At 37.4% G+C, this 27,267-nt stretch overlaps 1 protein-coding gene and 1 pseudogene across 1 annotated transcript; one reads left to right on the top strand and one right to left on the bottom strand.

Moving 5' to 3' along the window:
- Nucleotides 1–15,595: 15,595 nt before the first annotated feature.
- On the top strand, nt 15,596–16,615 carry LOC127218234 (eukaryotic translation initiation factor 2 subunit 2-like; annotated as a pseudogene).
- Nucleotides 16,616–25,781: 9,166 nt separating this feature from the next.
- On the bottom strand, nt 25,782–27,011 carry Bex1 (brain expressed X-linked 1). Its single transcript, XM_051179255.1, has 2 exons — nt 26,932–27,011; nt 25,782–26,418 (listed from the first exon to the last, which is right to left on the bottom strand). Exon 2 carries the CDS (start codon nt 26,411–26,413, stop codon nt 26,027–26,029), a length of 387 nt encoding a protein of 128 aa, XP_051035212.1. The 5' UTR covers nt 26,414–26,418; nt 26,932–27,011; the 3' UTR covers nt 25,782–26,026.
- Between the last annotated feature and the right edge of the window lie 256 nt (nt 27,012–27,267).

Genomic DNA, 27,267 nt, shown 5'->3' with positions numbered 1-27,267 from the left:
GACTTTACCATCTTTAAATGATGTGTTTATTTTTTTTCCTCATCTCTTTTCCTTCTCCCTATATGAAATTGATGAGTCCATAATCAATAGTTGCCTTTAGTGTGTTACGAGCAGTTTTCCCACTGGCCTGGTCCCACCTCCGTGCCAATCCCAAATATCTCACAGAGACACTGTATTTTATATAATGCTGCTGGCCAGTTACTAGTGCTTCTTATTGGCTAGCTCTGTTTTAAATATTAACCCATTTCTATTAATCTAAGTGTTTCCACGTGGTCTTATCTTACTGGAGAGTGGGACTGGCATTCTGCTCTCCCCGCCGTATATCTTGAATCTCCTCCCTCCTCCCTCCTGAATTCTCCTTGTCTCTTAGTCCTACCTATCTTGTCTCTTAGTCCTGCCTATCTTGTTTTCCTATTGGCCAACAGTGCTTCATTCGTTAACCAATAAGAGAAACATATTTACAGAATGACATCTCCCATCATCTCCTCTTTTCTGTCTAAATGGAAAACAGGGTTTTAAACTTAACATAGCAAAATACGTAACAAAACAGTAATCAAATAAGAACCACAGTTAACAATATTTAGTCCATTAATATTTAGCAAGATTTAAAGAAAATATTACATCATCTATCCTATCTTTGTGAGTCTAAAGTCCTATATGTAACTTTTCTATAATCCTAAGGAAAACTATAACCATAACTGTCTGTCTTCAACTCTATCAAAGACAACAGAAGGATAATATATAAACTCTAGAAATGACAGAGACAACTTGCTACCTGGTCATTAGTGAGAAATTATGATTTAGAAAAATCCCAGAGGAATTGTTGGGGTTTTAGGTTAATGCTCAACTCAAACAAAAATAAGACACAATTCTGCTACTGTAATTGTCACTTCATTTTTGTAATCAGTGCCTCTTAAAATTCCAAAGAGATGAAAGTTCTCCTTGATATGCTAAACATTAATATTAATTGATTTCCTACACCCTACAGAAACAATAAGCTTTGTAGTTAATAATCCAATAACTACCTCTCTTAGTCAGTGTTCTATTGCTGTCGAGACACCATGACCACAGCAATTCTAATAAAAGAAAGCATGTAATTGTGGCTTATTTATAGTTTAAGAGGTTAAGTCTGTCCTCATCATGGTAAAAAGCAGGCAGGTATAATGCTGAAGAAGTAGCTTACACTTCTAGGCCCACATCTGCACCAAGTAGGAAGAAAAAGAGACTCTAAGCCTGGGTTGGGACCTTGAAACCTCTGAGCCCACCACCCCACCCCCACCCCCAGTGACAGACTTCTTTCAACAAGGCCAAACCTCCTCAACCTTTCAAACAGTGCCACTCATTGAGGACCAAGCATTAAAATCTATGAGCCTATTGGAGTCATTCTCATTCAAACCACCATGCTACCCAACATGAAACTGCTATCTGAATAATGCCTAAAATGTATGCATTATGCTGCTAAGCATTATACTTTCAAAGCTACCTGTGATTTCAAGCAATTTCTTTTTTGTTGTTGTTATTATTTGATTATCAACATGAGTGGGTTGAGAAGCACCTAGGATTCAGCTAAGCATAATTTGAAGTATGTTCATAAGAATGCCCCCTGAGAAGATTGGCTAAGAAGGGAACATCTGCCCTGAATTTAGGCAGTAGGCCCAGCCATAAGTTGTGGTTCAAATAGAAGAAAGGAAAAACAAAGAAGGCTGCTAGCAGACATTCATTCCTTTCTCCATCCTTGTCCTGGACACCATGACAAGACCTATTTTAACCCACTACACAATAAATACCAATGTAGACTGAAACTTTCAAGCTGTGGTCCCAAACAAAGCTACCTTTAAGTTGATACCCTAAGATATGCTATTGCAATGAAAAGCTAAAACATTGTAAAATGTTAGTTGATTAATTCTAGCAAAGTTCTCAAATATTGTTATAAACCTTTATATCGTGTTGTAAAGGGACCACACACACACACACACACACACACAGAGAGAGAGAGAGAGAGAGAGAGAGAGAGAGAGAGAGAGAGAGAGAGAGAGAGAGAGAGAGCATCCAGCCAAACAAATAATCAAATACCAACCCAATGTAAGAATTTTCTCCAGGAATTTATTTTGAAGTTATGAAGATCCATACAGGTGTAACAGACCTCCCTCTAGTGACACTAGGTGGCCCTCTTTTCCAATCCCTAAGGTTCTATATAGGATCCTGGAGAAATTAATCCAGTAATTTTCTTTGCTTTTTATAATTGTGCCATTTGGAATCAACACCAGACTTGAAACAGATAAACATGTGTTTCTTCTCAGGAAAGATTCATTGGGGCTCCTGGAGGTAGTAGTAATGGGGCACTAGTAATCTGATCTAAACAATGGGCTGGATTCTAGGTTATGCTCTGGAGTTGCTAACACAGGAGTATAACATAGAAATCAGAACTAGTTTTATTTGTTTGAAAATTCTGAAGTTTGAAACCAGGGTCTGGCTCACACTAGTCAAGCACTCTAGCACTTAGATACATGCCCAAATGCCCAAATAGCATTGTTCTTTGTCATATTTAAATTAAGTATAGTTGTGTGTTTCATTGTATCATTTAAATGTCACAAACTTTGATCATATTCCCCCTCTACAACCATCTCTTGTACCCTTCCTCTTTCCAATTAGTTCCATATTTGCTTTTTATTATGTGAACGAAAAAGTTTTATTGGGGTTTCTTACAAGATCATGGGTGAGATGTTACATGATCATGGGCAACTCATGAATTGATACACAACTAAAGGACGGGTCTCTTTCTACCAACAATTAACTACATCATGGAAAGATAGACTAAATGTAACTCTTAAGTTACTTCAGTTAATCTTAGAATGTTGGGGTTTATTCCAGTAGTAATGCAAATATTTAACAGGCCTGAGATTGTGAGTCCACCCCAACACTGAGAAAGGTAGAAATGAAACCACACGTTAGCCAAGGGCAGTTGAATATGTATGTAGTCTCAGAGACGCTCTCTCTCTAAAATTTAAGTTAAGGAAGGTAACTTAGGATAGCTATAAAATTAATATTTACTGATTTGTTAGTAGATATTTATTTCTCAGTTTATGGCATAATTTGATTAACTGCTAAAATTTCAAATATAAACATTATTATTATAGAAAAGAAAATAACTGTGTGTGAATGACAACTATGCATGAGACCTTACATATTTTAAGTTATTCTTTTAATTAATTAATTTACTTATTTATTTTACATCCTGTTCACAGTTTCCCCTCCTTCCTCTTCTCCTAGTCCCTCCTCCATTCTCCCTCTGTTCTCACTCCCCAATTCCCTCCTTCTTCTTTTATGTTTAGTAAAGGGCAGGTCTCCCATGAATATCAATAAAACATGGCCTATCAAATTCTAGTAAGCGTAAGCACCTCCCCATGTATTAAGGCTGGGCAAGGCGACCCAGTATGAGGAATATAGTCCCAAAAATCTGTAAAAAATTCAGAGAAAACACCTGTTCCCTCTGTTAGGAGTCCCACAAGAGGACTAAGCTACACAACTGGCGATTTTACATACTTTTTAAAGCACATGGTTTACATGGCTTTTTCTCACTTAAAATGCAAACAAATTTTCATTATATAAGCAACTATTGTTAAGTCATCCAATTGCTATCAATCAAAGAAAGGAATGCTTCAAATATTGAAACATATATCATTGCTGTTTTCATTGCCATTACATTTTTGTGTCATTTTTTATCAATTTGAAACATTTTCCACAGGGCAACACAAGTCCTAAAACAATGCTTACCATAAAAAATTATCATTATTTTAAAATACGTAACAGTTGATGTAGCCTATCCTGTTCAAAGCTTCATATCATTATCTTAAACAATTATCCCACCATCATCAAATCCATTCATTGACCTTGGTAACTTTTGGAAGAATTAAATTATTTTTCTTCCAACAGAAGCAGACAAAAATGTGATTATAATAATTGTCCTAAATCTTAACCCCCATAAAGAAGATTATTCCTCCATCTCTCAGACTTGCACAAACATTATATACATGCATACATAGAAACATCTTATTTGTCTTAATGAGTACAAAGTATTCCAATATGCTCACTGTGCTGAGACATGATGAAGATCAAGTAGTTCTTAAAGGACATAGAAATTAATACAGTCTCATATCACAATAAAGAGTTGGCTTTCCAAAATTATAGCATTGCTTCTTTTAAAAACAATGGGAATTTTGTGTTCATAAAGAAATTTCAGAAATCACTGTTATCATACCCATCAAACTGCATGGAAATAATTTACCCTCTATAGAAGTTGAAGAATTGAAGAATCCCATAAGCAATATGCTATAGTGCCTGTTTTTAACACCTCCCCAACAGTTAATGTGCTATACAACATACAAATGTGCAAAAACAAAACAAAAAGTTGCAGGAAAGACTCTTACATCCACCAAAGTCCCCAGCAGATGGATTTCCCACCGATATCTAGCATTTTCACTGATACTTTGCATTTTGTCCTTGAAATTCTTACATTTTCTGCTTCAGAACAATACACTGGAAAGACCTTCTGGACATGAATAGAGCATAGGAGTCTGTGAAAATAGTGGCACTGGGAACTGTCAGCAAAGAATTAAGAATGAAATGTGATTTTAGCATAGAAAAGGTAGATATGGATCAAATACAGATGAATGCTTGTCCTTTCCCATGAAACTGAAGAGAAATTGGGGCAGATGCACTTTGTGGTTCTGATAATCTGATGTTGTTGATATGTAGGCCACTTGGATTTAGTGAGTAATGATAGAAAGATGGTTGCAGCCAAGTCTGTGACAGTCTCAGACACTATGCTTCTAAATCAGGGAGTCATACTATAATTTGGTTGTTGCCAAACTTAGCTGCACATTAAGATCCCCATGGTTTTGTTTGTTTGTTTGATAGTTTGTTTATCCTGCTGAGTGTGTGGAAGAGAAACAAACACAAGAGCTGAGCTGAGATCTCCCAAAACCTGCCATTAGGCTTGGAGAGTCAGGCTTCTATTTTCTGGCCTGAAATGAGTAATTATTGTGTTGAGGCTTCAGACTCAAATGCAAGGCAATTTACCAATTTTACCCAATGTCTTCACAGGTCTAAGTTGACAAAAAATAAAATAAAATAAAGTGCATCATTGGCACCAGGAAGCTTCCACCTGACCTGTAAAGTAAAAATCCTTAATAAAATTCTTAATCTTTGAAAAATGAAGCTTGAAGGTCCTGAGGGCTTGCATGCATTAACAGTAATTTTCATGAATGCCAATATTAAATCATAACCTCTATGCAGACACAGAATATTGCCAATATTGTAGAATATTGCCACCTCTGTGCATAGTTCACTATTGTTCTGTTCAAACCTCAGGTTAGCTTGTCTGTATTTTTCTAATTTTCATTAGAAAGGGAAATAGTACATTGCCAGCTGTTTTGTATTTGACTTTCTTATAGCCACTAAAGGCATTACTGCATAGTTTCAATAAAAATGTGAAAAAATTTTCACTATCTTTAACCATCAAGGTAATACACAATTGAGACCCCATCTCAGTTTGTTCAGAGAACAAATAGCAGTAAATAATGGTAAAGATATAGAAAAACAGATGTTATGTATTGCTGTTGGGAATATAGATTTTTCCAGCCATATGAAAGCCATCATGGCAGTTTTTCAAAAATCTGTCTTTGGAGTTACCATACAGAAACTAACTGGTGAGATGACTTAGTTGGTAAACATACATCCTTCCCATACCTAATGACCATGGAAGAGTCAAATCATACATCATACACACACACACACAAATAAAGACAGCTTATAGCCAAATTATACCACATGAGGTTATAACACTAAGTCAATATACCATGGAAATAATTTCATATCCATATTTATTGCAGCCCTACTCCCCAAAGCCAAATTATATAATCATATTAAGTGACCATCACTAGATAAATGGACAAATAAAATGTGGATTATATGTACAGTGGAATTTTTAAATTATTTCTTCATTTTTAATGATTATAGTATAATTACATAATTTCTTCTTTGTCTAAGCTTGATGCTTCATGAACTTCCCCACCACCATCCACATATTCGCGCCTGTTAGTATCATCCTTTTCAGGCCATGTTTAGGTTATGTTGGTGACACTTCATGGTAACTTCTGACACCGTTACAGAAAGCCATAATCAATCAAAATGTAGAGTTGTGGGGTCTAGACCCAGTGAATATATCTACAACACGATTCCTGCACCTAAGGCTCAGGAATCATTGTGGAAGTAAGGACATAAACACTATAAGAGCCATTAGTACTAGTGTCTCCTAGAAATTTCAGCAACTTCACCAATGAAATATCACAATGGAGTGTTATTTAGCCATGAAGAAGAATGAAATTATGTCCTGTGCTTCAGAAGGATGCAACTGGAAATTATCAAATTAAATGAAACATATCAGACTCAGCTTTTCTCTCACTTATAGAACCTAGATTTCCTGTAGATACATAAAAACCATGCATGCATAATGGGGGATATCCTTCTGTATATGTTTCTCTTATGGGTTAATAATTAAGACAGAGCTAGCCAGTAAGAAGCCCTATCCATCAACCAACAGTTTAATATCTGTGTGCTTATTTGGGGCTGAAGGGCTGTAGGACCAGGCAAGAAAGAAACCCCAATCTTCAAATGGTGTCACCAACTTGAGACATGAATTTCCATGTAAAACCTGACAAAAGTTTTAAAATGAATTCTAAACAAAAGAACAGAGACAAGCATGGCTTCTTGGTAGCTATATTTTCTTGAATGGGCTCTGTTTGTTAGAGATAAGCAGAGGCCCCCAGTTCTTTTAAGGGAGGCTTTGTGACTCAGCATTAGTGGCAAAAAGCACGGGGATCTTTTAAGAGGTTATGATACCGAACAATTAAGTGGTGTTAATTAATAGCCAACAGCATAGAAACTCTGCTATGAAGCTACTTTCAGAAAGCCAAGGAATAGAATGGGGCCAGTCTCTGCTTTAATCTTAGCCTCACTGTTTAGCAGATAAAAGACTTTTGGCCAGAAAAAGATAGAGATATACAGTAAAGACAGATTCAGATGAAGAAAAACTTCTAAAGGGTTTACAGTATGTTTAAAAATATGTGTAGGCTTGGGAGAGAAAAGAAAAAGAATAGAGAACGTCCTTTAAAAAAAGAAAGAAATGAGTAGCTAGGTGTGGTAGTACACACCTTTAATCCCAGCACTAGGGAGGTAGAGGCAAGCAGATATCTTTGATTTCAAGGCCAGCTTGGTGTAGAGTGAGTTGAAGGGTAGCCAAAGTTACACAGAGAAGCCCTGTCTTAAAAAAAAAAAAAAAGTAAAAAAAAGAACTAGAGTAATTTTTAAAAAGTTACATAAGGATGGAGAATACACACAGAGTCTGGATATTGTGTTGTTGTGTTGTCTTTGAATTGTTTGATTGCTGAGGAAGGAGCAACAGCTGCTAAAAGACATTTGATCATAAATGCTGCTATATTAATCCAACTTATATAACTTGAAAATGTCCTGAGTTTAAAATTTGGGAGCCCATTCCACATAGAGAGATACTCCCTCAGCCTAGACACATGGGGGAGGGCCTAGGCCCTTCTCCAAATGATATGACAGACTTTGAAGAATCCTAATGGAAGGCCTCACCCTCCCTGGGGAGCAGAAAAAGGATGGGATGGGGAATGGTGGGGGGAACAGGGGAGGACGGGAGGGTGCGGGAACTAGGATGGACATGTAAAACAAGTTTGTTTCAAATTTAAATAAAAAATTATCAAAAACAATTTAAGTCTAAGGATATGCTACTTTGGAAAAGAGATTCTGCTTTTGTTTCTACAGAAGATGAAAAGCAATGACCCACGTGATCCAACATCCAAAACAGCTGAGGCAATACAGCTTCACAGACTTCTACAGCCAGAATTTGGCCAGGTTTCTGGGTTTTCACCTCCCAAGTGTTAAAGTTTTAGGGTGATGTTTGTAGTCCAGATGTATCAGGTTGAGTCGAGTGGAAATGACGAAGTGGGGCCACATCTTCTGGAGAGTTCAAAGATTGCTGTTAGGAATTGTTATTATTCCTTGTGGAAAACTTAAACATCAATATCAAAGTAAAAATTTCAAGTTTTGAGGTGTGCATATAGGGAAAGGCAGCAAAAAGCATTAAAATGTATATGAGAAAATTAGGATTTCAGACAGAAAATTACGTATAAGCAAATGAGTCCCCAGATTTTGTTTTCTTCTGCCTTAGACCAATTGGCTTCTTGATATAAGGCAGAAACTGTGAATTTAATCTTAACAATACGCTTGAATTTAGAGAAGGAAAGCCACATCCAACCCCAAAGCCAACATTTATATATATATGAATTGGGGCTACAGGAATACTAGATAGTAAAGAGAAATGGATTTCTGTATAGATTCCTCTTCATTAAGTGTTTCTTTATGGAGAGCTATCTTCTCTGCTATAGGTACCTACATGCTCAGTACCTTTTGGCTGTTTGAAGATGGGTGTTCTCTGTTTTCTTGTAAGGACAAGAACAGAACACTTTCCTTACCTTTAAGAGGTCTCAACACATCTCCAACTTGTTGGATGACTTGTCATTTCTCTTCATTAAGATGTTTCTCTTGTTCAGCTCATATCTTGATCAACTTACATGGTATACATAGCTTTTCTTCTCCAGTAGATACAAATGCCAACCCCCTATCCCAACGTAACATATATCCTGGTTTCCATCCTGAGGTCAATACATCCTTGAAGTACACTGGCTCATTTAGTTTAGAAGTTTTTTCTATTGTCCAGTGTCTTTCTGCAGCTGTTTTCCCTTTTTCATCAGCATTAAGAAAGTTTAATGTTAATAAAGCATTATATAATCTGTGTTTGGGTGTCTTGGTTCCTCCTGCCTGTTTATGGAGCATTTCCTTTAAAGTATGATTGGATCTCTCAACTATTGCTTGTCCTGTGGGATTGTGTGGTATACTAGTTATGAGGGCTAACAGGTGTCACCTCTGACGGGCTGGGCCAAAGGAACACACACGCAGGGCAGGTGCCACACGACTCTGTGCAAATGCAACATGGGGAAATGGGAAAAAGATGAGAAGCAGTGAGTGCCTTCTTGGGGCCGCTGGGGAGGTAAAGGAGTTGTAGGGCAGAAGGGAAAGTCCCACAAATTGTGGTGTGTCCACCTGGTTAGGCAAGGGACCCTGTCTGTTCGAGGATGGTGGGGGAAGTGAGCGGTGTCTGCCACCTGGGTGAAAACCAGGTCCAGTTAAAATCCGGATTCTACTTCTGACACCAGATTTTGACGTTTAATAAGGATCAGGAGAAACAAATAGGCTGAATAGATGTTTATTCAGGGAGAAATAACTTACAACATAGATGAAAACCAGCAGGTTCCTGGTCCCAAGGATGCCTCCTGTCCCCATGCTGCAAGCAAGAGTGCTCTCAGAGCCCCCTACCCAGACTTAGTTCCCCCAGGTAACATCCACCCCTTTCTCCACCCCCAATGGGCTATGCTAAGGTTAAAACCCTTCTTTTTATATAGACAAAAAAGAGGAGATGATGGGAGATGTCATTCTGTAAATATGTTTCTCTTATTGGTTAATGAATAAAGCACTATTGGCCAATAGGAAAGCAAGATAGACGGAACTAGACTAGGAGGAGAGAGGAAGAAGTAGGGAAGATTCAAGATGGAGTACTGAAAGAGTAGAACGCCAGCCCCTCTCTCCAGTAAGATGAGACCACGTGGAAATACTTATATTAATAGAAATGGGTTAATACTTAAGACAGAGCTAGCCAATAAAAAAATGCTAGTAACAGGCTAACAGCTTTATATCAGATACAGTGTCTCTGTGTGTTAGTTGGGGGCTGGTGTGGTGGCAGGAACAGACCAGCAGGAAAAACCTATTTTTAACACCCCATGACCTTAATCATGGGTAAGAGTGAAAGTATGACACATATGACACCTGGAAAAGTATAACAACTTCTAGAAAAAGTTTAAAATGATAAGGTCCTGTCAGGCATAGGAGTCTGAGAAGGAGACTCAGGAAGTTGTCATGAGGAAGGACATGGGCTGGACCTTGATAGGTGAGTAGTACTGGGTATCTTGTAGTGAGGAGCCCTAGAAAGGTAGACTCAAGAAAGGAGAATCACTTATGCTGTGTTGTGTGTGGTGGCTTAAAAGAAAATGACCTCCAAAGGGAGTGGCATTATTAGGAGGTATGTCCTTGTTTGAGTAGGTGGGGTCTAAATGAAGGAAGTGTGCCACTGTTGATGCAGGCTTTAAGATCTTATAGATACCACCCCATGTGATACACTACTTCCTATTGCCTGAAAGTCAAAAGGTAGTCAGCATCATCTGCCTGAATGTTACCGTGCTCCTTGCTATGATAATAGACTAAACTTCTGAAAATGTTACTAACCGGCTACCTCAGTTAAATGTTTTCATTTAAAATCTGCCTTTGCCATGGTGTCTCTTCACAGAAATAGAAACCCCAAGACAATGTGCATGCTATGAGCCTATGAAATGAACAAACAATGCCCAGTGAAAGCCTTTGCAAACCCTGCCAAGATTTAAAGCTAAGACAACCATAGTGAACATTTTGCAAGGATCTTGTGCAATAGCATTTCATGCCAACTTTCTACTACTTCTGGAGGAAAAGATGAGCATAGTGCATCTGGTACTTGTCCTTCAAGCAGGACAACATTCTAAGAAAACAGGTTTTGAGTATGTGACAAGAATGACAACTATAAAGACTTTCTCCTGGAAGTTCCCTTTATTTGGTCCAGTTCAATATTTTTTAGGTATGCTATGGGTGCAGACACACGCATTCCATTTAGACTGAATGAGAAGACGTATTGTACTGGTAACTAGAATGAACTGAACATTTTTTGGGTTTTTTTTTCTTCTAGGGTCCCAAAAATCCCTCAGATTTCTATCATAAGGGTCTTATGCTGAATTAATTCATGTGTTCTTTCTCTCCCCTTCTGACTCCTCTCCCTGAGTGTCTAAACTACTTCAGCTGTTTTATCCTATTTTCATTCTTTCCAAAAGTTATTTGGTCTGTCTTCTTGCTGTCACTTACTTCCTGCCCAGAGACCTCTTTGAGAGTCCAAACTATCCTGGGCCTTTCCCAGTTTTGAGGCTTCTAGTGTACTATACAAAGCTTCAGCCATCCAGATGTATGCCTCACTATGCCAACTCACTATTTGTTTAAAGAGACAGAGTTTAATTTTTCTGGATGAGCCAGAACATAAAATTTATCTAGAGGTCATTATTTGTTGTAAATGACCAACCATCTTCTAATAGATCAATCATATAGAATACATGGCTTTTACATCCTATAATTGGCAAGAAAGATTTTCCCTCATCCCATGAGGAACAGAAATAAAAGCATATGTAACCACAGTTACCATAATCCTAAACCATCTTGTAACATGAGAGATAAACACCCAGGTGTTTAGAGCAGTGTTCCCTCCAGCCTAGCCCAGAGCTGCATCAGCCCCAAATAACACACAGAGAGGCTGTATTAGATATAAAGCTGTTGGCCAGTTACTAGCATTTCTTATTGGCTAGCTCTGTCTTAAATATTAACCTATTTATATCATTCTAAGTGTTTCCACATGGTCTTATTTTACCAGAGAGAGTCCAGACTTTCTTCTCAAATCCCTACATCTTGAATCTTCTCTTACCTCTCGCCAAATCCTCCTTTACTGCTAATCCCACCTATCTTGCTTTCCTATTGGCCAACAGTGCTTTATTCATTAGCCAATATGAGAAACATATGAGAATGACATCTACCATCACCCAGCCTTAGGATGAAGCTCACACACCTAGCATGGCAAAATTTGGCTAGAGATATAAAGAAATTGTGTCTTTGATGACATCATTTTCTTACTAAATCTATCAGCACTGATCATCTAGCTATGTGACATCATAGACTTCCTTAAAGTTCAAACCTGTATCAGTTGATTATTCTTCAAAGCAGCTAAAGTTGCCTTCTGTTATAATCACAGCCTCTACACAGGTCACTTTGTAACTGCTCACCTAGGATACAGTAATAATCATACAGTTTCCAGGTTACAGAATGGTTCTAAGGATTTTTGTATTTACAATTTAAAAATTTTTAATTAAAATGTAATTACTACACTTGCCTCCCTCCAACACTGCCCATGTCCCCTTCCTCCAGTCTCTCTCCTGCTTCCCCACCCTCTTAAATTTATAGCCTCTCCAGGGCATACTTATATATTTATGCATTGTAAGGCTTTTTAAATACACATTCCCAAACTGTCTTCCTGAAATGTCACACCAATTCTCACTTAGTGTCACCAGCAAGACATGAAAGTGCTTGCTCATTTTTTCTTTTTCAGAAACATCACTTTTAAAAGTCGCTCAATAACAGCATGAAGATTTACACTAGCTGTGTTCAGGCTGTGGTTTCTGATGTTTAGATGCATCCCCCTTATTTTAATATCTGTATACATGTAAGTTGTAAGATATATGGTGAAGGCATTATTTTCCAGTACTTTATCTCTTTTTATTCATCATTTGTAGTATGTGTTTAATTTATGAAATAAAATCAGATATATTCTGTTTAATTTTTGTCTTGAGTTGTATGGTAATGTTTTCTCTCAGCTCTGTTATAATTTTACTAAATTTTATTTCATTTAACAACTTTATCTCAAATAATTTTGATTTTATATTTTTGTAATTTTAAAATTTTTTTTGAGATTTTAATAATATCATTTTCTCCCTTTCCACTCTACAATCCCTACCATATGCCCCTGGTTGCTCTTTCTCAAATTCATGTCCTCTTTTTCTTTAATTAATGTTACATATATGCATTTTTGCATTTATTATGCCCATACTATATTGTTTTTCTTACTGTGGTGTAACATATCTTTCCTCTGAAATGGTAATCTCTCCAGTATTGCTGTCTTTGCTTGGTATTGTTTTATCGAATTGTCTTTTATGATTTCCTGTAAATTTTAGCATATATTTTTCTATTTACATGAGAATGAGATGGGAATTTTCATGGATTGCATTGAGTGTATATATGGCTTTTGTCAGAATGGTCATTTTTTACAATATTATTTCTACCAGTCCATTAGCCTGTGATGTCTTCCATTTTCTAGTGTCTTTCTTTATCTCTTCAGAGATTTAACATTTTCATTAGAGAGGTCTTTCACCACCTTGGTTAGGTTTATTTGTAGATTTTTTTTGTCTTCTTTGAGGCTATGGTGAATGGGATTGTGTCCATGATCTCTTTCTTTGTATGTTTGTTCTTGATGCATATTAAAAATAAACTATCGATTTGTGCAAGTTGATAATGTATCCAGCCACATTGCTGAATTTGTGGTTTCTAGAAGAATTTTTGTGATTTTTGATATATTGTATCATATCATCTTCAAATAGAGATTGTTTTGACTTCTTTGTCTATTTGTATCCATTTAGTTTACTTCTCTTGCCTTATTCCTTCAGTTAGTACTTCAACTCTACTGGTTCACAAAGGTTTGGGCTGTTGTGTTTTCATTTTCATTTGGTTCCAAAATTCTTGATTTATTTCTTGATTATTATTAAGTGTTATTGTATTATGGGCATATAGTATACAAGGGGTGATTTTAATCTTTCTGAATTTAAGATTTGTTTGTTCTCCCAAGATGTGGCCTCTTTTAGAGAATCTTCCATGGGCTTCTGAGTGGATTGTGTATTCTTGATGTTTGAGTAGAATATTCTGTAGACATCTGTTAAATTCAGTTGATATATAGTATCAATTAATTCCGATGTTTCTGTTTACTTTTTTTTGTCCACATGATTTGTCTATTGAATAAAGTGTGATACTGAAATCATCTGCTATTAATGGATTGGTGTTAATCTGGGTCTTTAACACCAGCGTTATACTTTTTAATGAAATTGGGTGCACCAGAGTTTGGTGTATATAATGTTTACTATAGTAATGTCTTCTTGACTAATGTTTCCCTCGATTAAAATGAAGTATCCCTCCTTTAGCCCTTCTGATTGGTTTTAATTTGAAGTCTGCTTTTTATCAGATATTAGGATAGTGATACCTGCTTGCTTTCTGGTCCCGTTTAATTGGAGTACTTTTGTCCATCCTTTTCTTCTAAGGCAATGCCTAACTTTAAAATTAAGATGTTAAGATGTGTTTCTTATACACATCTCCCATGGAGGGATAACTACCTCAATCTAGAGACAGCAGAGAAGCCCTAGTCCCTACTTCATATGACCTGTTAGATCTACATGACCCCAACTGGATGGCATTCCCCTACATATGGAATTTGGGTAGGGGGATGGGAGGGGAGGGTGGTTAGAGTGCATGTGAGAGGGCAGAGAGGGTAAAAGGGAAGGAAGGAGAGAGGGAGGAAAGGAGGGAGGGAGGGAGGGATGGAGGGAGGGAGGGAGGGAGAGGGAACTGGGATCGACATGTAAAATAATAAATTAAATTAAAAAAAATGCTTTGACTCCAAAATTTAAGTTCAAGGACAAGATACTGGGGAAAAGGATTTCTATTTTTGTTTCCACAGAAAATGAAAAGATGTGGATTCCTCCCAGACTAATATGGTTTGATCAAGTCAGACCACCTGAAACAGAGTACCAGGTGATCCTACATTCAAAACAGCTGGACAAAGCAACCTTACAGACTACAGCCAGGATTTCTTATTCTTCTTCGAATCCCCCATGACAGCGCCCCTTACCAGCAGGAAGTAGTTTGGAAAGAACGACGCCCAAATTCCCAAATATTGTCTATAAATGTTTGTTTTCATTTAAATGGACTTGGTTATATAAAATAAAAAAAAAAAAGATGTGTTTCTTATAAGCAGCAGATATGTAATGCAGATTTTGTTTCTCACTCCATTCAAGTCCATCTATGCCTTTTCCTTGGATAAGTTAAAGCATTGGCATTTAAAGTTATATTAAAAAGTGTATATTGGTTAGAGTCATTGTGTTGCTGAAATTTGGTGGTGTTAATGTTCTCGGTGGTACTTTATGCTATTATGACTTTGATTTTCTTTCTACAGTCTCTTTCTTGGATATAATTGTTCTCTCTTTAATCTGAAATTTTAGTTCCCATATTTGCTTTAGTATTGGTCTTTTGAATATAATTTTAGGCTGTTTATGTCAAGTAACAATTTTTTCCCAACCATGGCAGATGAGTTTCCTGGGAATATTAATCTAGGTTGCCCATCATTGTTTGTTTAGGACTTGGATAGTTTCTGGCTCATCTGGCTTTTATTTGTTCAAAAATCAACTGTTATTATGATAAATTTTTCTCTATATGTGGCCTGTTATTTTCTTGTAGTTTTCAGTACATTTTCTTTGTTATTCATACTTCTTTTTTAACTATGATATGCAATTGGGATTTTCTATTCTGGTCTTGACTGTTTTGTGTTTTGCATGCTTCTTGTATCTGTACTGACGCATTTTCCCTTAGTTTGAGGAAATTTTCTTCTCCTTCTCTATCTTGTTGAAAATATGGAACCAGGGCTGGGAGAGATATCGGTAGGAGCTGCGTTGTCTCAGGGGTCTGAAGCTGACTGGTCTGAATTCCCACCCATGCCAAACCTGCTAGAACCTCAGCAATGTCTGGCAATGAGATGATTTTTTATTCTGCTATGAGCAAGAAGAAAAAGCAGAAGAAGCCTTTATGTTAGAAGAAGAAGGTGATACCCAGACAGAAGAAACACAGCCTTCAGAAACAAAAGAAGCGGAGCCAGAACCAACTGAACACAAAGATGTGGAAGCTGATGAAGAGAACAGTAGGAAAAAAAAGATGATTCTGATGATTTAGATGACTTGAACTTCTCCAATCAAAAGAAAAAGAAGAAAACGAACAAACAAACAAAAAGAGATATTTGACACTGATGAAGCGGAAGAAGGTGTAAAGGGTCTTAAGATTGAAAGTGATGCTCAAGATCCAGCTGAGCCAGAAGATGACTTGGATATTATGCTTGGCAATAAAAAGAAGAAAAAGAAGAACGTCAAATTCCCAGATGAAGATGAAATACTAGAGAAAAAAGGAAGTTTAGAAAATAAAAACAGCAAAAAAAGAAAAAAAAAGATGATGGCATTTCATTCAGTAACCAGACTGGACCTGCTTGTGCAGGCTCAAAAAAGGACTACACATATGAGGAGTTGCTGAATTGAGTGTTCAACATCATGAGAGAAGACAATCCAGATATAGTTGCTGGAGAGAAGACGAAATTTGTTATGAAACCTCCACGGGTTGTCCGAGTAGGAACCAAGAAAACTTCTTTGGTCAATTTTACAAATATCTGTAAACTATTACATCATCAAACCCCAACATCTCCTCACATTTTTACTGGCAGAATTGGATACAAGTGATTCTATAGGGTAGTAACCAACTTGCAATGAAAGGAAGATATCAACAGAAACAGATAGAAAATGTCTTGAGAAGACTTAGCAAGGAATACGTCACTTGTCACACATGCCGATCACCAAACACAATCCTACAGAAGGGCATCCGACTCTATTTCTTACAGAGTGAAACTTGTCATTCTCACTGCTCTGTTGCCAGTATCAAAACTGGCTTCCAGGCTGTCACAGGCAAGTGAGCACAGCCCCATGCCAAAGCTAACTAATTTGCTAATCACCATTGATGTTTCCATATGTGTGGCAGAGATTTGGCTGGACAGGTTACCATCAGAGTGGACGTACCACTGAGTTAAAAAAACAAGATAGAAAAGCTGCCAAGTTCTTTGGCAAGTGATTGATCTGAAATTCTTGCAAGATGCTGATACTCAAGCTGTTGGCATACTCGTCTACTTTAACAACTGTCAAAGAAACATGATGGTGTAAGGAGGTGCTTTTTAAAACCATTCATAGACTTCTGTAAAATGCAAAATAAAATTATAACTGATTCTTAAAAAAAAAAAAAAAAGGACAGCAAAGAAAATCTGGAACCAGATAGTGGTAGTGGTGGCACAAGCCTTTAATCCCAGCACTTGGGAGTCAGATGCAGGTGGATCTCTGTGAGTTAAAGGCCAGCCTGCTCTACAGAGTGAGTTCCAGGACAGCCAGAGCTGTTCCACAGGGAAACCCTTTCTCAAAAAACAAAACAAACAAAAAGTGAATAACAAACAAACAACAACAAAAAAAGAAAATCTCCTCTATGCCATTAACCTGGGGTCCTTTTCTCTTATTTATTCCTATAATCTGATTGGTCCTTTCATGGTGCCCCAAATTTCCTGTATTTAAAAAAAAAAACATTGTTAATATTCTTTGCATATTTTATGTAAATATTCTAATTTATCTTTCAATCCTAATATTCTGTCTTCTATTTGACACATTGTACTTGTAAGGCTTTCCTTGTAAATTTTTAATTGTATCATTTTTTTTTCAATTCCATCCTCATTTCAGCTTAACTCATTTTCAGTGTTTCTATGTTTTTATTAAGTTCTATTTTCAAATCCTGGATTATCTTCACCATTTCCACCAATCTTGCGTTTGTGTTTTCTTGTGCCTCACTTGGGTGTTTATTCTCTTTAAACTTTGTCCTTAATTTCATTTAGCTGTTGTGTCTTCTTTAAATTCCTTGATTTTTTAATGAAGTTTATGATCATTGTTTTAAATTCTGTGAACTGAAGTTCATCTAGGAAATTCTCATTGGGAAATATTTCTATATGATTGATGGTTTGAGGAGGGAAGATACTGCCTTTATCTTTCCTATTGTTTATATTGATCTATAAGATCTGGACATGTGGACTTCTTTTGTTAGTTCTTTGTCTGACATCGACAGCACAGTTTGAGGCAAAGTACAGGACTGTTACCTGGTTTAGGCCTGCATGATGGATGTGACTTAGTTGGGATTAAGTCAGGTGGACAGGAGGTTGATCTAGCATGTAAGATGCACATCCTGGTTTTAGTCTGAAGGAGTAGTTCTGGGGGTTTGGGAAGATGTGTAGAGGACAGAATCAGATGGATTCACCTAGACAGACTCTGACAAGTTTTCAGGATCCGGATAGATGGACAGATTTGATATGACATGGTTGGGGCATGTAGGTTGGTGGCAGGCAGGGAGGATCTAAGCAGAAACCTAAAAGTTAAGGGTGGTGAAGGTAGCAGTGGACAAATTAGTTCAGAGCACTGAATGTGGGACCTGGAGGCATGGAGAGGATGAGCAGAAGCTATGATTAGGTTGACTTGCCCAGCTAGATCCTTGCAAAGGATTGCAGTTCACATGATTTTAAGGATACTGTAATAAGATTATCTTGACCTATTGGTGAAGTATGCAAAATACTATATATAGTATAATTCAATTTTTATGGAATAAGACTGTGCTCAGTAAAAGAAGAGAAATTCTATTGTACACACAGATCATATTTTTACTCTCCATTTATCTGTTGAAGAACATTTAGTTTTCTTTATTTCCTAGTTGTTATGAGTAGTGCAGAAAGGATGATGGCTGAGCATATATCTTTGAAGTAATAAATCAAGTTATCTCTATATAGAGAGATTTTTTCAGCAATAAAATCTTACCACAAAAGAAACTGGAATATTTAGCAAAGTTAAGGATTTTAATATTAACATTTTAATATTTCTCTTTAATGTAGTTTTCTTTTTTAAAATGAATGTATATCATTCATATTGTGAGAAATTTAAAAAAATAATTTAACTTTGAAATACAGTATATTTTTAAATGATTTAGGCTGATGGCAGTTCAATAGAAATATATTTTGAGCCACATGTCTAATTCTGAATTTTGTGATATAGATAGACTTTTAAAGGTATAAGTATTCAAGTTAAATTAATTTTAACAATAACCAAAAGCTGGGTATCCCAGAGACCTAAGGTAGAACCAAACATGACAGACAAAAACAAGTCAATGACATGATTCCTAATGATATTCTGCTATAATCATAGATTGGTCCCTAGTCCAGTTATCATCAGAGAGGCTTCCTCCAGCAACTCATGGGCGCAGATGCAGAGATCCACAGCCCAAACCTAGGCAAAACCAGGAGAACCCAAAGGCATAGGAGGGAGTGTAGAAACCAGAGGGATCAAGGACATCAAGATAGAGAAGAACACCGCAGAATCAACTAAGCAGAACTTATAGGGGCTCACAGAGTCTGGTGGGGCCATCACAGACCCTGTATGGGTCTGAGCTAGGTCCTCTGCATGTAAGTTATGGTTGTACAGCTGATGTTCATGTGGGACTCCTAACAGTGGGAGCGGAGGCTGTCTCTGTTTTACCTGCTTGTGGGACCTTTCCCTATACTGGTTGCCTCATGCAGCCTTAATATGAGGGTTTGTGCCTAGTCTTATTGCATCTTGTTATGCCATGTCTGGTTGATGTCCCTGGGAGGCTTGTTCTTTTCTGAAGGGAAACATAGCAGCAATGGATCTTGGGGAGAAGGGAAATGGGGGAGGGGGTTGGGAAAAGGGGAGGGAGAGGAGGCTGCATTTGGGATGTACTATATGAGAGAAGAATAAAGAAAAAACTTAACAGAATATTCAAATGGCATGATAATTAACAAATAATGAAAGCTATCAACAAGATAATAATGGCTTTGAAATTTTGTGTGCATTTTATACTTGTCACACATCTCCAACTATATTATACACATTTTGAATTCTCTTATGTTTTTGGTTGTGAGCCTAGCCTTTAACGGCTAAGCCATCTCTCCAGCCCACATTTTGAATTCTCAATAGCCACACATGGCTTATGGTCACTGTAGACTTGGAGGAGTATCCTGAATCCCTAATCAGTCTGTATTTCAATCATTTGTTATCTTACTTTGGTATTATAGTTGATAGTAAATAGACCTAAAATTCTCAATTTTACTAAGCAGTTCATCATTGATCCAAATAATGTACATCACTCTGTGAGACAAATTATTACACCTGGGATCGATAAATACTTTTTAAATCCCATAAATTTTCTTTTCTGCCAAACATTAAACTACTCATTTAGTGAATTAAATCTTTTTACTTTCATTTTGCATGTTTTATAGTATTAAGAGCTAATTAATTGAGATGCATATTATATACTACAACTTGGTATATAATATGCATCTCAATGAATATGTTCTGTTTTACAGGTAAGAAAAAATCAACTAAGGGAAGAGGTTATGCAACTTTGTTCAAAGTCATAGGACTTGTAAGTGGTGGTGTAAATATTTGAAGTATGGTTTGTGTCCTCACTCTAAAGTCTATGCTTGTTCAAACACTCCTTCAAATGATTGCTGTGCTGAATAATCCTCCCCACAACACATTTTGTCCCTGTACCCTGTACTCTTTCTTGTGACAGTTTCTCCAAGATTACAACATGTATCTGGTGTCTGCTGGCCTGCCTCCATCTAGTTTCCCCTTAGCTTCTCTCTCTCTCTCTCTCTCTCTCTCTCTCTCTCTCTCTCTCTCTCTCTCTCTCTCTCTCTCTCTCTCTTGCCTATCCTAGATCTCCTTTACAAATGATACTTCAATTTCTCAGCTTCATCTCTTATTTTCCTTACAGGGTGTTGTGCCTATTTTCATGACCTTTATATAGAAGTCTGCTAAGCTGAAGAGGTACTCCTGATAGGTAATTGTGTACTTTTTTCTCAATTCTACACTAAATCATACTATATAGCTAGCATGAAGTCAGCTGTCACAGTACTTACAGTGGAAATAGGTTAACACAACAAATAGTTTACTTGAAGCTCCATTGCTAAACTTCTATCATTACTCCTGATTTTGCATTCCTTGATCTGTGTGTTACTGAAGATGGGTATAATATATTTTTAAAAGCACCTTTCTATTTGATTTTATATACTTGTTCTTATGATGATACAAATATATTTTGTATTCAACTTTTTGTTTGTTTGTTTGTTTGAGACAGGATTACTCTGTGTAACAGTTTAGGCTGTCCTGAAACTCACCCTGTAAAGCAGGATGCCTTCGAACTCATAGAGATTTCCCCTACCTCTGCCTCCCAAGTGCTGGGATTAAAGGCGTGTGCCAACACCACCTGGTCATACCCAATATCTTTACATGGACTTCTTCAGTGAATTACAACACTTCTAAGTGTGTGTGGTACATTTTATAACTCTGACACTCAAGTCAATTTTATTCTCCAGTTCTATTGTAACAACTTACTATAAATTTTCTGAAACTCTTACTTCTATTTAAACATGTACTTTAGAACCTTAAATACTTCTTAGTTAATACTTGTTTATAATGCCTTTTCCTTCTCAGGCCAACTGGATATTTTGGTTCAAATCCATGAATTGTTTTGCCTTGTTTTCCTGTGCTGTGTTTCCACACTCTCTCTACTTTGCTGTCTCTTACTCTACGTTTCTGACATCAGTTTTAAATTTTCCTTCACTAACATCTAAAATTTGCCATTCATCTTCCATTTGTTTCAACCTCAAGCCATTTAAAATATCTACAAGGTCCTGCTATATAATCACTGTTGTCATTGTCACCATCAATTTTCTTTCTCTGAAACACTTCTATAACTATGCCTACATGGCAATGGAGATGACATTGATTAAATATTTAATGTTCCCAATCTTTTCAGAATTATACAAACAGATACTTTACTGACAATTCGTCAACAGAAATTGAAAATAGTGTATATTATCATATTTACCAATTTATAGTCCTGAGGGCATTCCCATTTCTAAGAACAGAGTTTCCCTGATTTCACAGATTATAGCCTCCATCTATTCATACTAATATTCAAATTTTGAGCTTCTTGGGAAAAAAAAAACTAAAGGTCTCTTTGTTAACATATGTCACTGCTTACTCAATCAAATCAGATGATTAAAGAACTTCAAATGCCTGTTCCTTCTTTTTTTTTTTTCACCCTATTGTTTCACTCTAACATTTTTTTGTAGAGAGGACCAAATATAACTTTTCACTATAGATGTTTACCACAAGTGTGGTAGAGAAATGTCTACATATTTCTAACTTTTTCGATTTTCTGTTTCTGCCGGCAATTATTTTCTTTTTCTAGGGATAAACTTTGTAAGAATTTTGATTAACTATATTTTTTAATCAAACTTTGGCAAAATAAGATATCATACCATAAAGTGAATTTATTGTTTGTTTGGTTTTGTTTTTAGTTTTTAGAAAAAGGGTTTCTCTGTATAGGCCTAGCTATACTAGAAATTGCTCTGTAGACATAGCTGGTTTCAGACTCAGAGAACTGCCTGCCTCTGCCTTCTGAGTGGTAGGATTAATGGCATGCACCACCACTACTGGCTGAAATGAATGTTTTGTTTTTAATTAATCTGTTATACATGTGAAATCCCTCATTGACCTTCAGTATATCCTTACTTTTCATTTCATCTAAAATATTGGCTTTTCACCAGCATTTGCTAGACTTTCATAGTCTGTAGCTCCAGGTCTATAGTGAATCTGAGACAGCTTTTTCCAAATATATGCCATTTTGTAGAAAAACTTACAGCATGAAAAGGCAAAAAGTATTCCCTAGACAAATAATTTATATTAATTCATATAATTTCTGGTTAAGATTTATTAAACTGTTGAGAATTTGATTACTGGCTGTACACTGAAATTTTAATGTGCAAAAAATATTTTTCTAGTGTTTTTTTTAATAAGTAACATTCAGTTTTGGCTGGAGAGGTTGCCTTAAAATGATGGGGACCTGCACTTTATCCTCAGAGTCAATGTTTTATAAAACATGGAAGTTTGACATGGTGTCAAGTTCTTGTAAACCTAACACTGGAAAGGTAGAAATGGGTCAATCCCTGCTGTTTACTGGGCATCCAACCTTGTCTATTTGATGAGTTTTGGTCAGTGAGAGACCCTATCTTAAATATAAAAATAATAGGAACTGGAGAGATAGCTGCTCTTCTGGAGGACCTGAGCTCAATTCCAAGCACCCACAAGCAACTCACAACTGTCTATAATTTCTGTTCCAGGGGATCCAATGCCCTCTTTTGGCCTCCTCAGGTGCCAAGCACAGACATAGTTAATAGACATACATGCAGGCAAAACAACCATACACGTGAAATAAGTAAATAAAATTAATACAAAAAGTGGACATTATATATAGAACAACACTGGTTTCCACATGCATGCATACAAACTTTTGTACACACCTGCACACACAGACATGTACAACTCCCACATTTACACACACACATATATATATATAAAGAAAATATGTTTTATTTCCTATTTTGTATTAATTGATTCAAAATGTAACATGAAAAAAAAAATATGACCTTATGATCCTAGAGATTTTAAGTCAGAATTTCAGGGGGATTTATCTGAGTCCTCTGCCTCAAGGTCTTTTACAAAGTTTACAAAGTTGCAATCACGGTACAGACTGAGCCTGGCATTTTACAGCCTATGGTTGGAGGTTCCTCCTTTGTCCAGGTGGTCCTGGGGTACATAAGAGAGCTGTATGAGTATGCCATTGAGAGCAAGCTAGTAATCATCACTCTTCCATGGCCTGTCCATCAGTTTCTGCTTCCAGGTTCCTACCCTGAGTTCATGCTCTGGCTTCCTTCAGGGATGGACTTATAATTTGTAAGGTGAAACAAATTATTTCATCCCCAAGTTATGATTGGTTTTGGTGTTCTATTACAGCAATAGAAATCCTAACTAAGACAATATTTCTTCAAATATATATTTACAGTGGAAAAGTTGTGTTGGCATCTATTCAGACAATGCTCAAGCAATGATGGTTAAAGATAGGTTTGCAGAAAAAATAAAGGTGATTGTAATAAGCATATTATTTTTATTACTGTATGATCCACTAGAAAGAACATGTAGTTAATTATGGTTCCTATTTAAGAATAGATAATATAAGGATATACATATATATAAACATATATATGCATATATATATATATATATGTAATCTTTTAGACATTAATGTGCAGTAGAATTACCAAGGGTGCTTGTTAAAAATGAAAGTTCTAGATTCCCACTTAGTGAACCCATACTTTAATAGATGCCAGATGATTCTTGTACCAGTAACAGATTAGCATGTCAGGAACATTCAGGAATTTCTAAATAAGTCCAATATCCTTTTAAAAATTGCAAGAAAACTATTCTAGAAAGAGAATTTATACATTTGGAGTTATTTATCTAACTGTACTCAGACCAAAAAAAAAAAAAAAGCTCCAGATGCAATCATGATTTTTCTGTTTGAACATGCCTGCTTCTAGTCAGGCAGAAATCATAGCATGATCAGCAGATGCTGGATCCTTGATCAGGAAATAGGAGGTCTGCCAAAATACTGCAACCTGGTCTCAGACACTTCCTATTACCTAAAGGGAATAATATGCAGACAGGGCTCTTGCCTAGTAGGTAAGGATGGATGAAAACTTGATAAACCACTATAACCTCATGACCTTGCTTCACTTGTGTGAAAGCAACGTCATTCTTGATTTGTAAAAAAAAAAAAAAAAAAAAAAAAAAAAATAAGTAAATAAATATTGCTTGCTTTATCTGTGTGGCTATTTCTGCTAATGAGTATTAAGTGGCCTTGTTTCTTTTATAAAGCAATTAAACATATTGCATTTCTTTTCTCCAACTACAGAGAAAAATAAACCAGCAAGTGTAGTGGTCTATATTTCTCACAACAAATTGATTGGATTGAGAAGTGCCTAAAGGATTACTGAAATAGACCTCTGTCTCTATGAAAGTGAAAATAACAACGGGAGAGACTCACTCCTAAGGAAGACAGCAGGATCCCATTAGCTGGGGTCAGGGAGGGAACAAAAGCAGAGAAAGTGATGTTCATTCTCTCCCTTCCCCCACTCCCAGCAACCATAGTGTGTGCTACTCTGTTGTATAACATCCTCCCCACAATAATAGGCTAAAACATTTGTAATCAGCCACTGAAGTAAATCTTTCCTTCCTTTGTGTTGTTCATACCAGGTATTTTATAACATGAGCAAAAAGTATAAGATCATACCTTTTTTGTTACTTGTTTGGATCTGGGGAAAGTGTTTCCACGTCCCAGGTCTCTTAACCAAATAATGGGGGGGGGGAGGCCTCAAAATTTACTAAAGAAATAAGGTGAATTTTGTTCAAAGCAAAGCAATAATGTAGGTTATAAAGGGATATCTTGTCAAGATTCACAGTAAGCCACATGAAACGAGAACACTCAAGGTCCCCATTATAGTTCAGAGCTTCATTTTATGGTATATAAGAGAAGGGTACCATGGGACTTAGTCTGGATTGATAGATCAAGTCATGCATTCATATTCCCTTATACACATGTCCTGTCCCGCAATGCATCTGATTTTAATAGTGCATGCCCAGTTTTACATAGGCATACAATGGTGAATAAGAGATTATACTTAAAAATGTAATAAACTATATAATTTTGCCTTACTGTGCATGTACCCAAAACCAATCTGAGACAGAAGGATCAGCCCTTCTCTTCTCCACACCCACATACTCGAGAATTCACTTGAATAGAAATGATAAACATGTGATTGTTAGCAGGGGTGGCTGGGAAAACACACTATTATTTGTTCAAGGAAGTGTGTGAAGCATGAAGAATGTGAGGGGTTCTGGGATTGCTGGGTGCATTGTGTAGAGACCGGTGTGCGTATACTACACACAATTGAAAGAAATGAGTTGCAAAGTATATTATTATACTATTGGGAGGTGGGCATGACCAAAACCAAATGGGGGCCCCAGGGTTCTAAAACATCTCCTGTTTGTCTACCTTATGTTTACAGAAATGACTCCCAGTATTAATCCTTTTACAATTTAATTCTGCCACTTCCCCTTTGTGTGTGACATATATGAGAAGCTTTTAAATAATAAATAGTAAGATTGCTTTTTAAATCTGCTTTATTAGCTCCACAATATATAATGAGCTTCTTTCCATGCATTAGATAAATTCTGCTAACAAAAATTTTTTAAGACTGAATCAAAAACACAAGTTTCAATTAGAAGCTGGCGGTAAGTGGAGACCCAGGAGGAACAAATAACATCAAAAATTTTACAACAGTACACCACAAACATGTAAGTTTTGGAATCAGGGGTCCCCATATCATCTTCAGATAAAACTTCAGGATTCAGGGCATAAGGCAAAACTCATCATGATGGTCATGGTGAGGGGGGTCAGTGCTAACTGCCCGCAGACTATGGCTCATCTGCCTTTCCCTCAACTTCTCCATGAGCCGTCTCATATCCTCCCCAAACCTTTCCATGTTCTCATCTCTCATCCTTGCCTGGGGCTCTCCAACCCTATGCATCAGGTCCCATCTATAGTGCACGATGGGCTGCCTAACACGGAACCGCCTGCGACTTCCTCTAGGTACACAGTATTCGCCAGCTTCCAAAGGCAGGGCCACTGGCGGCTCCCTTTTGTTAGCATCTTGCGGCTTTTCTTCCTTTTCCTCCTTTTCCTGGTGGTCATTCTCCATGTTGACATTTTTTACTCCTTGATCTTTGGACTCCATATCTCCTGGAACACAAGGGAATTATTGAAAAGTTCAGCACCGAGGACAGAGGCCCATTTTCCAACAATCATTCTCTTGGATGTCCATATGTTTACTTTGTTTTTCAAATTTTATTTTCCTACCTGAAAGGCTCAACACGCCCTCTAGAGGGCCCCCAGTCCCATCCCCTCCTTCCCCACAAGCCACCATTTTCCCTGTAGATATATCTCCAAGGCTTTTGCAGGCATCAAAATGGAGGATGGAGCTGGTGGATGGAATGGTGGGGGGTGGTGGTGGTGGGGAGATGGGAGGTAGAATGAAGGGAAATAGATGGAAAGTGAAAAAGAATGGATGGGAGGGGGATAGCATTCCAGACAGGGCTTTCCGCACGATCCTCCACCCCCACCCCTGCAATACACACACACGCGCGCCGCGCGCGCACACAGCCCTCCACCCCACCCCCGCTAGCTACACACACACACACACACACACACACACACACACACACACACACACACACACAGAGTCCCTGAACCCACCTGGGCCTATCCCTTGAGGTGCAATTCTCCTCTCAATTGTCGCTCCGAGATGCTCCTGCAGCGACTTTCGGCTACTGGACCTGCGACAGGGTGGGATGGGAGCAAGCTCAGAGCAGTACCGCGCCCCGCCTCCTCCAGTACCCCTATTACCATCCTCCTAACCAGCCTCCCACAGCCACCATCACCCCGTCCCTTATCCCGCTCTCCAGGACTAGGTCCAGTGCTCTCCTCCACAGATCCACCCGGCTGCCCAGGGGCGTCCCTTCCCGGGCGCAGCCACCGATCTCTTTGCGGTGCAGAAAGCCGCGCGGCCACTGCACCGCACTCCGGAGCATC

This window comes from Phodopus roborovskii, unplaced genomic scaffold, assembly GCF_943737965.1.
Source record: "Phodopus roborovskii unplaced genomic scaffold, PHOROB, whole genome shotgun sequence".
NCBI lineage: Eukaryota > Metazoa > Chordata > Mammalia > Rodentia > Cricetidae > Phodopus > Phodopus roborovskii.
Note: the sequence above shows the minus strand (reverse complement) of the source record. Positions and strands in the feature narration are given on the sequence as shown.

Bases quoted from the DNA above. Each gene is read 5' to 3' on its own strand.
- Bex1 (XM_051179255.1), bottom strand. From the start codon at position 26,413: ATGGAGTCCAAAGATCAAGGAGTAAAAAATGTCAACATGGAGAATGAC.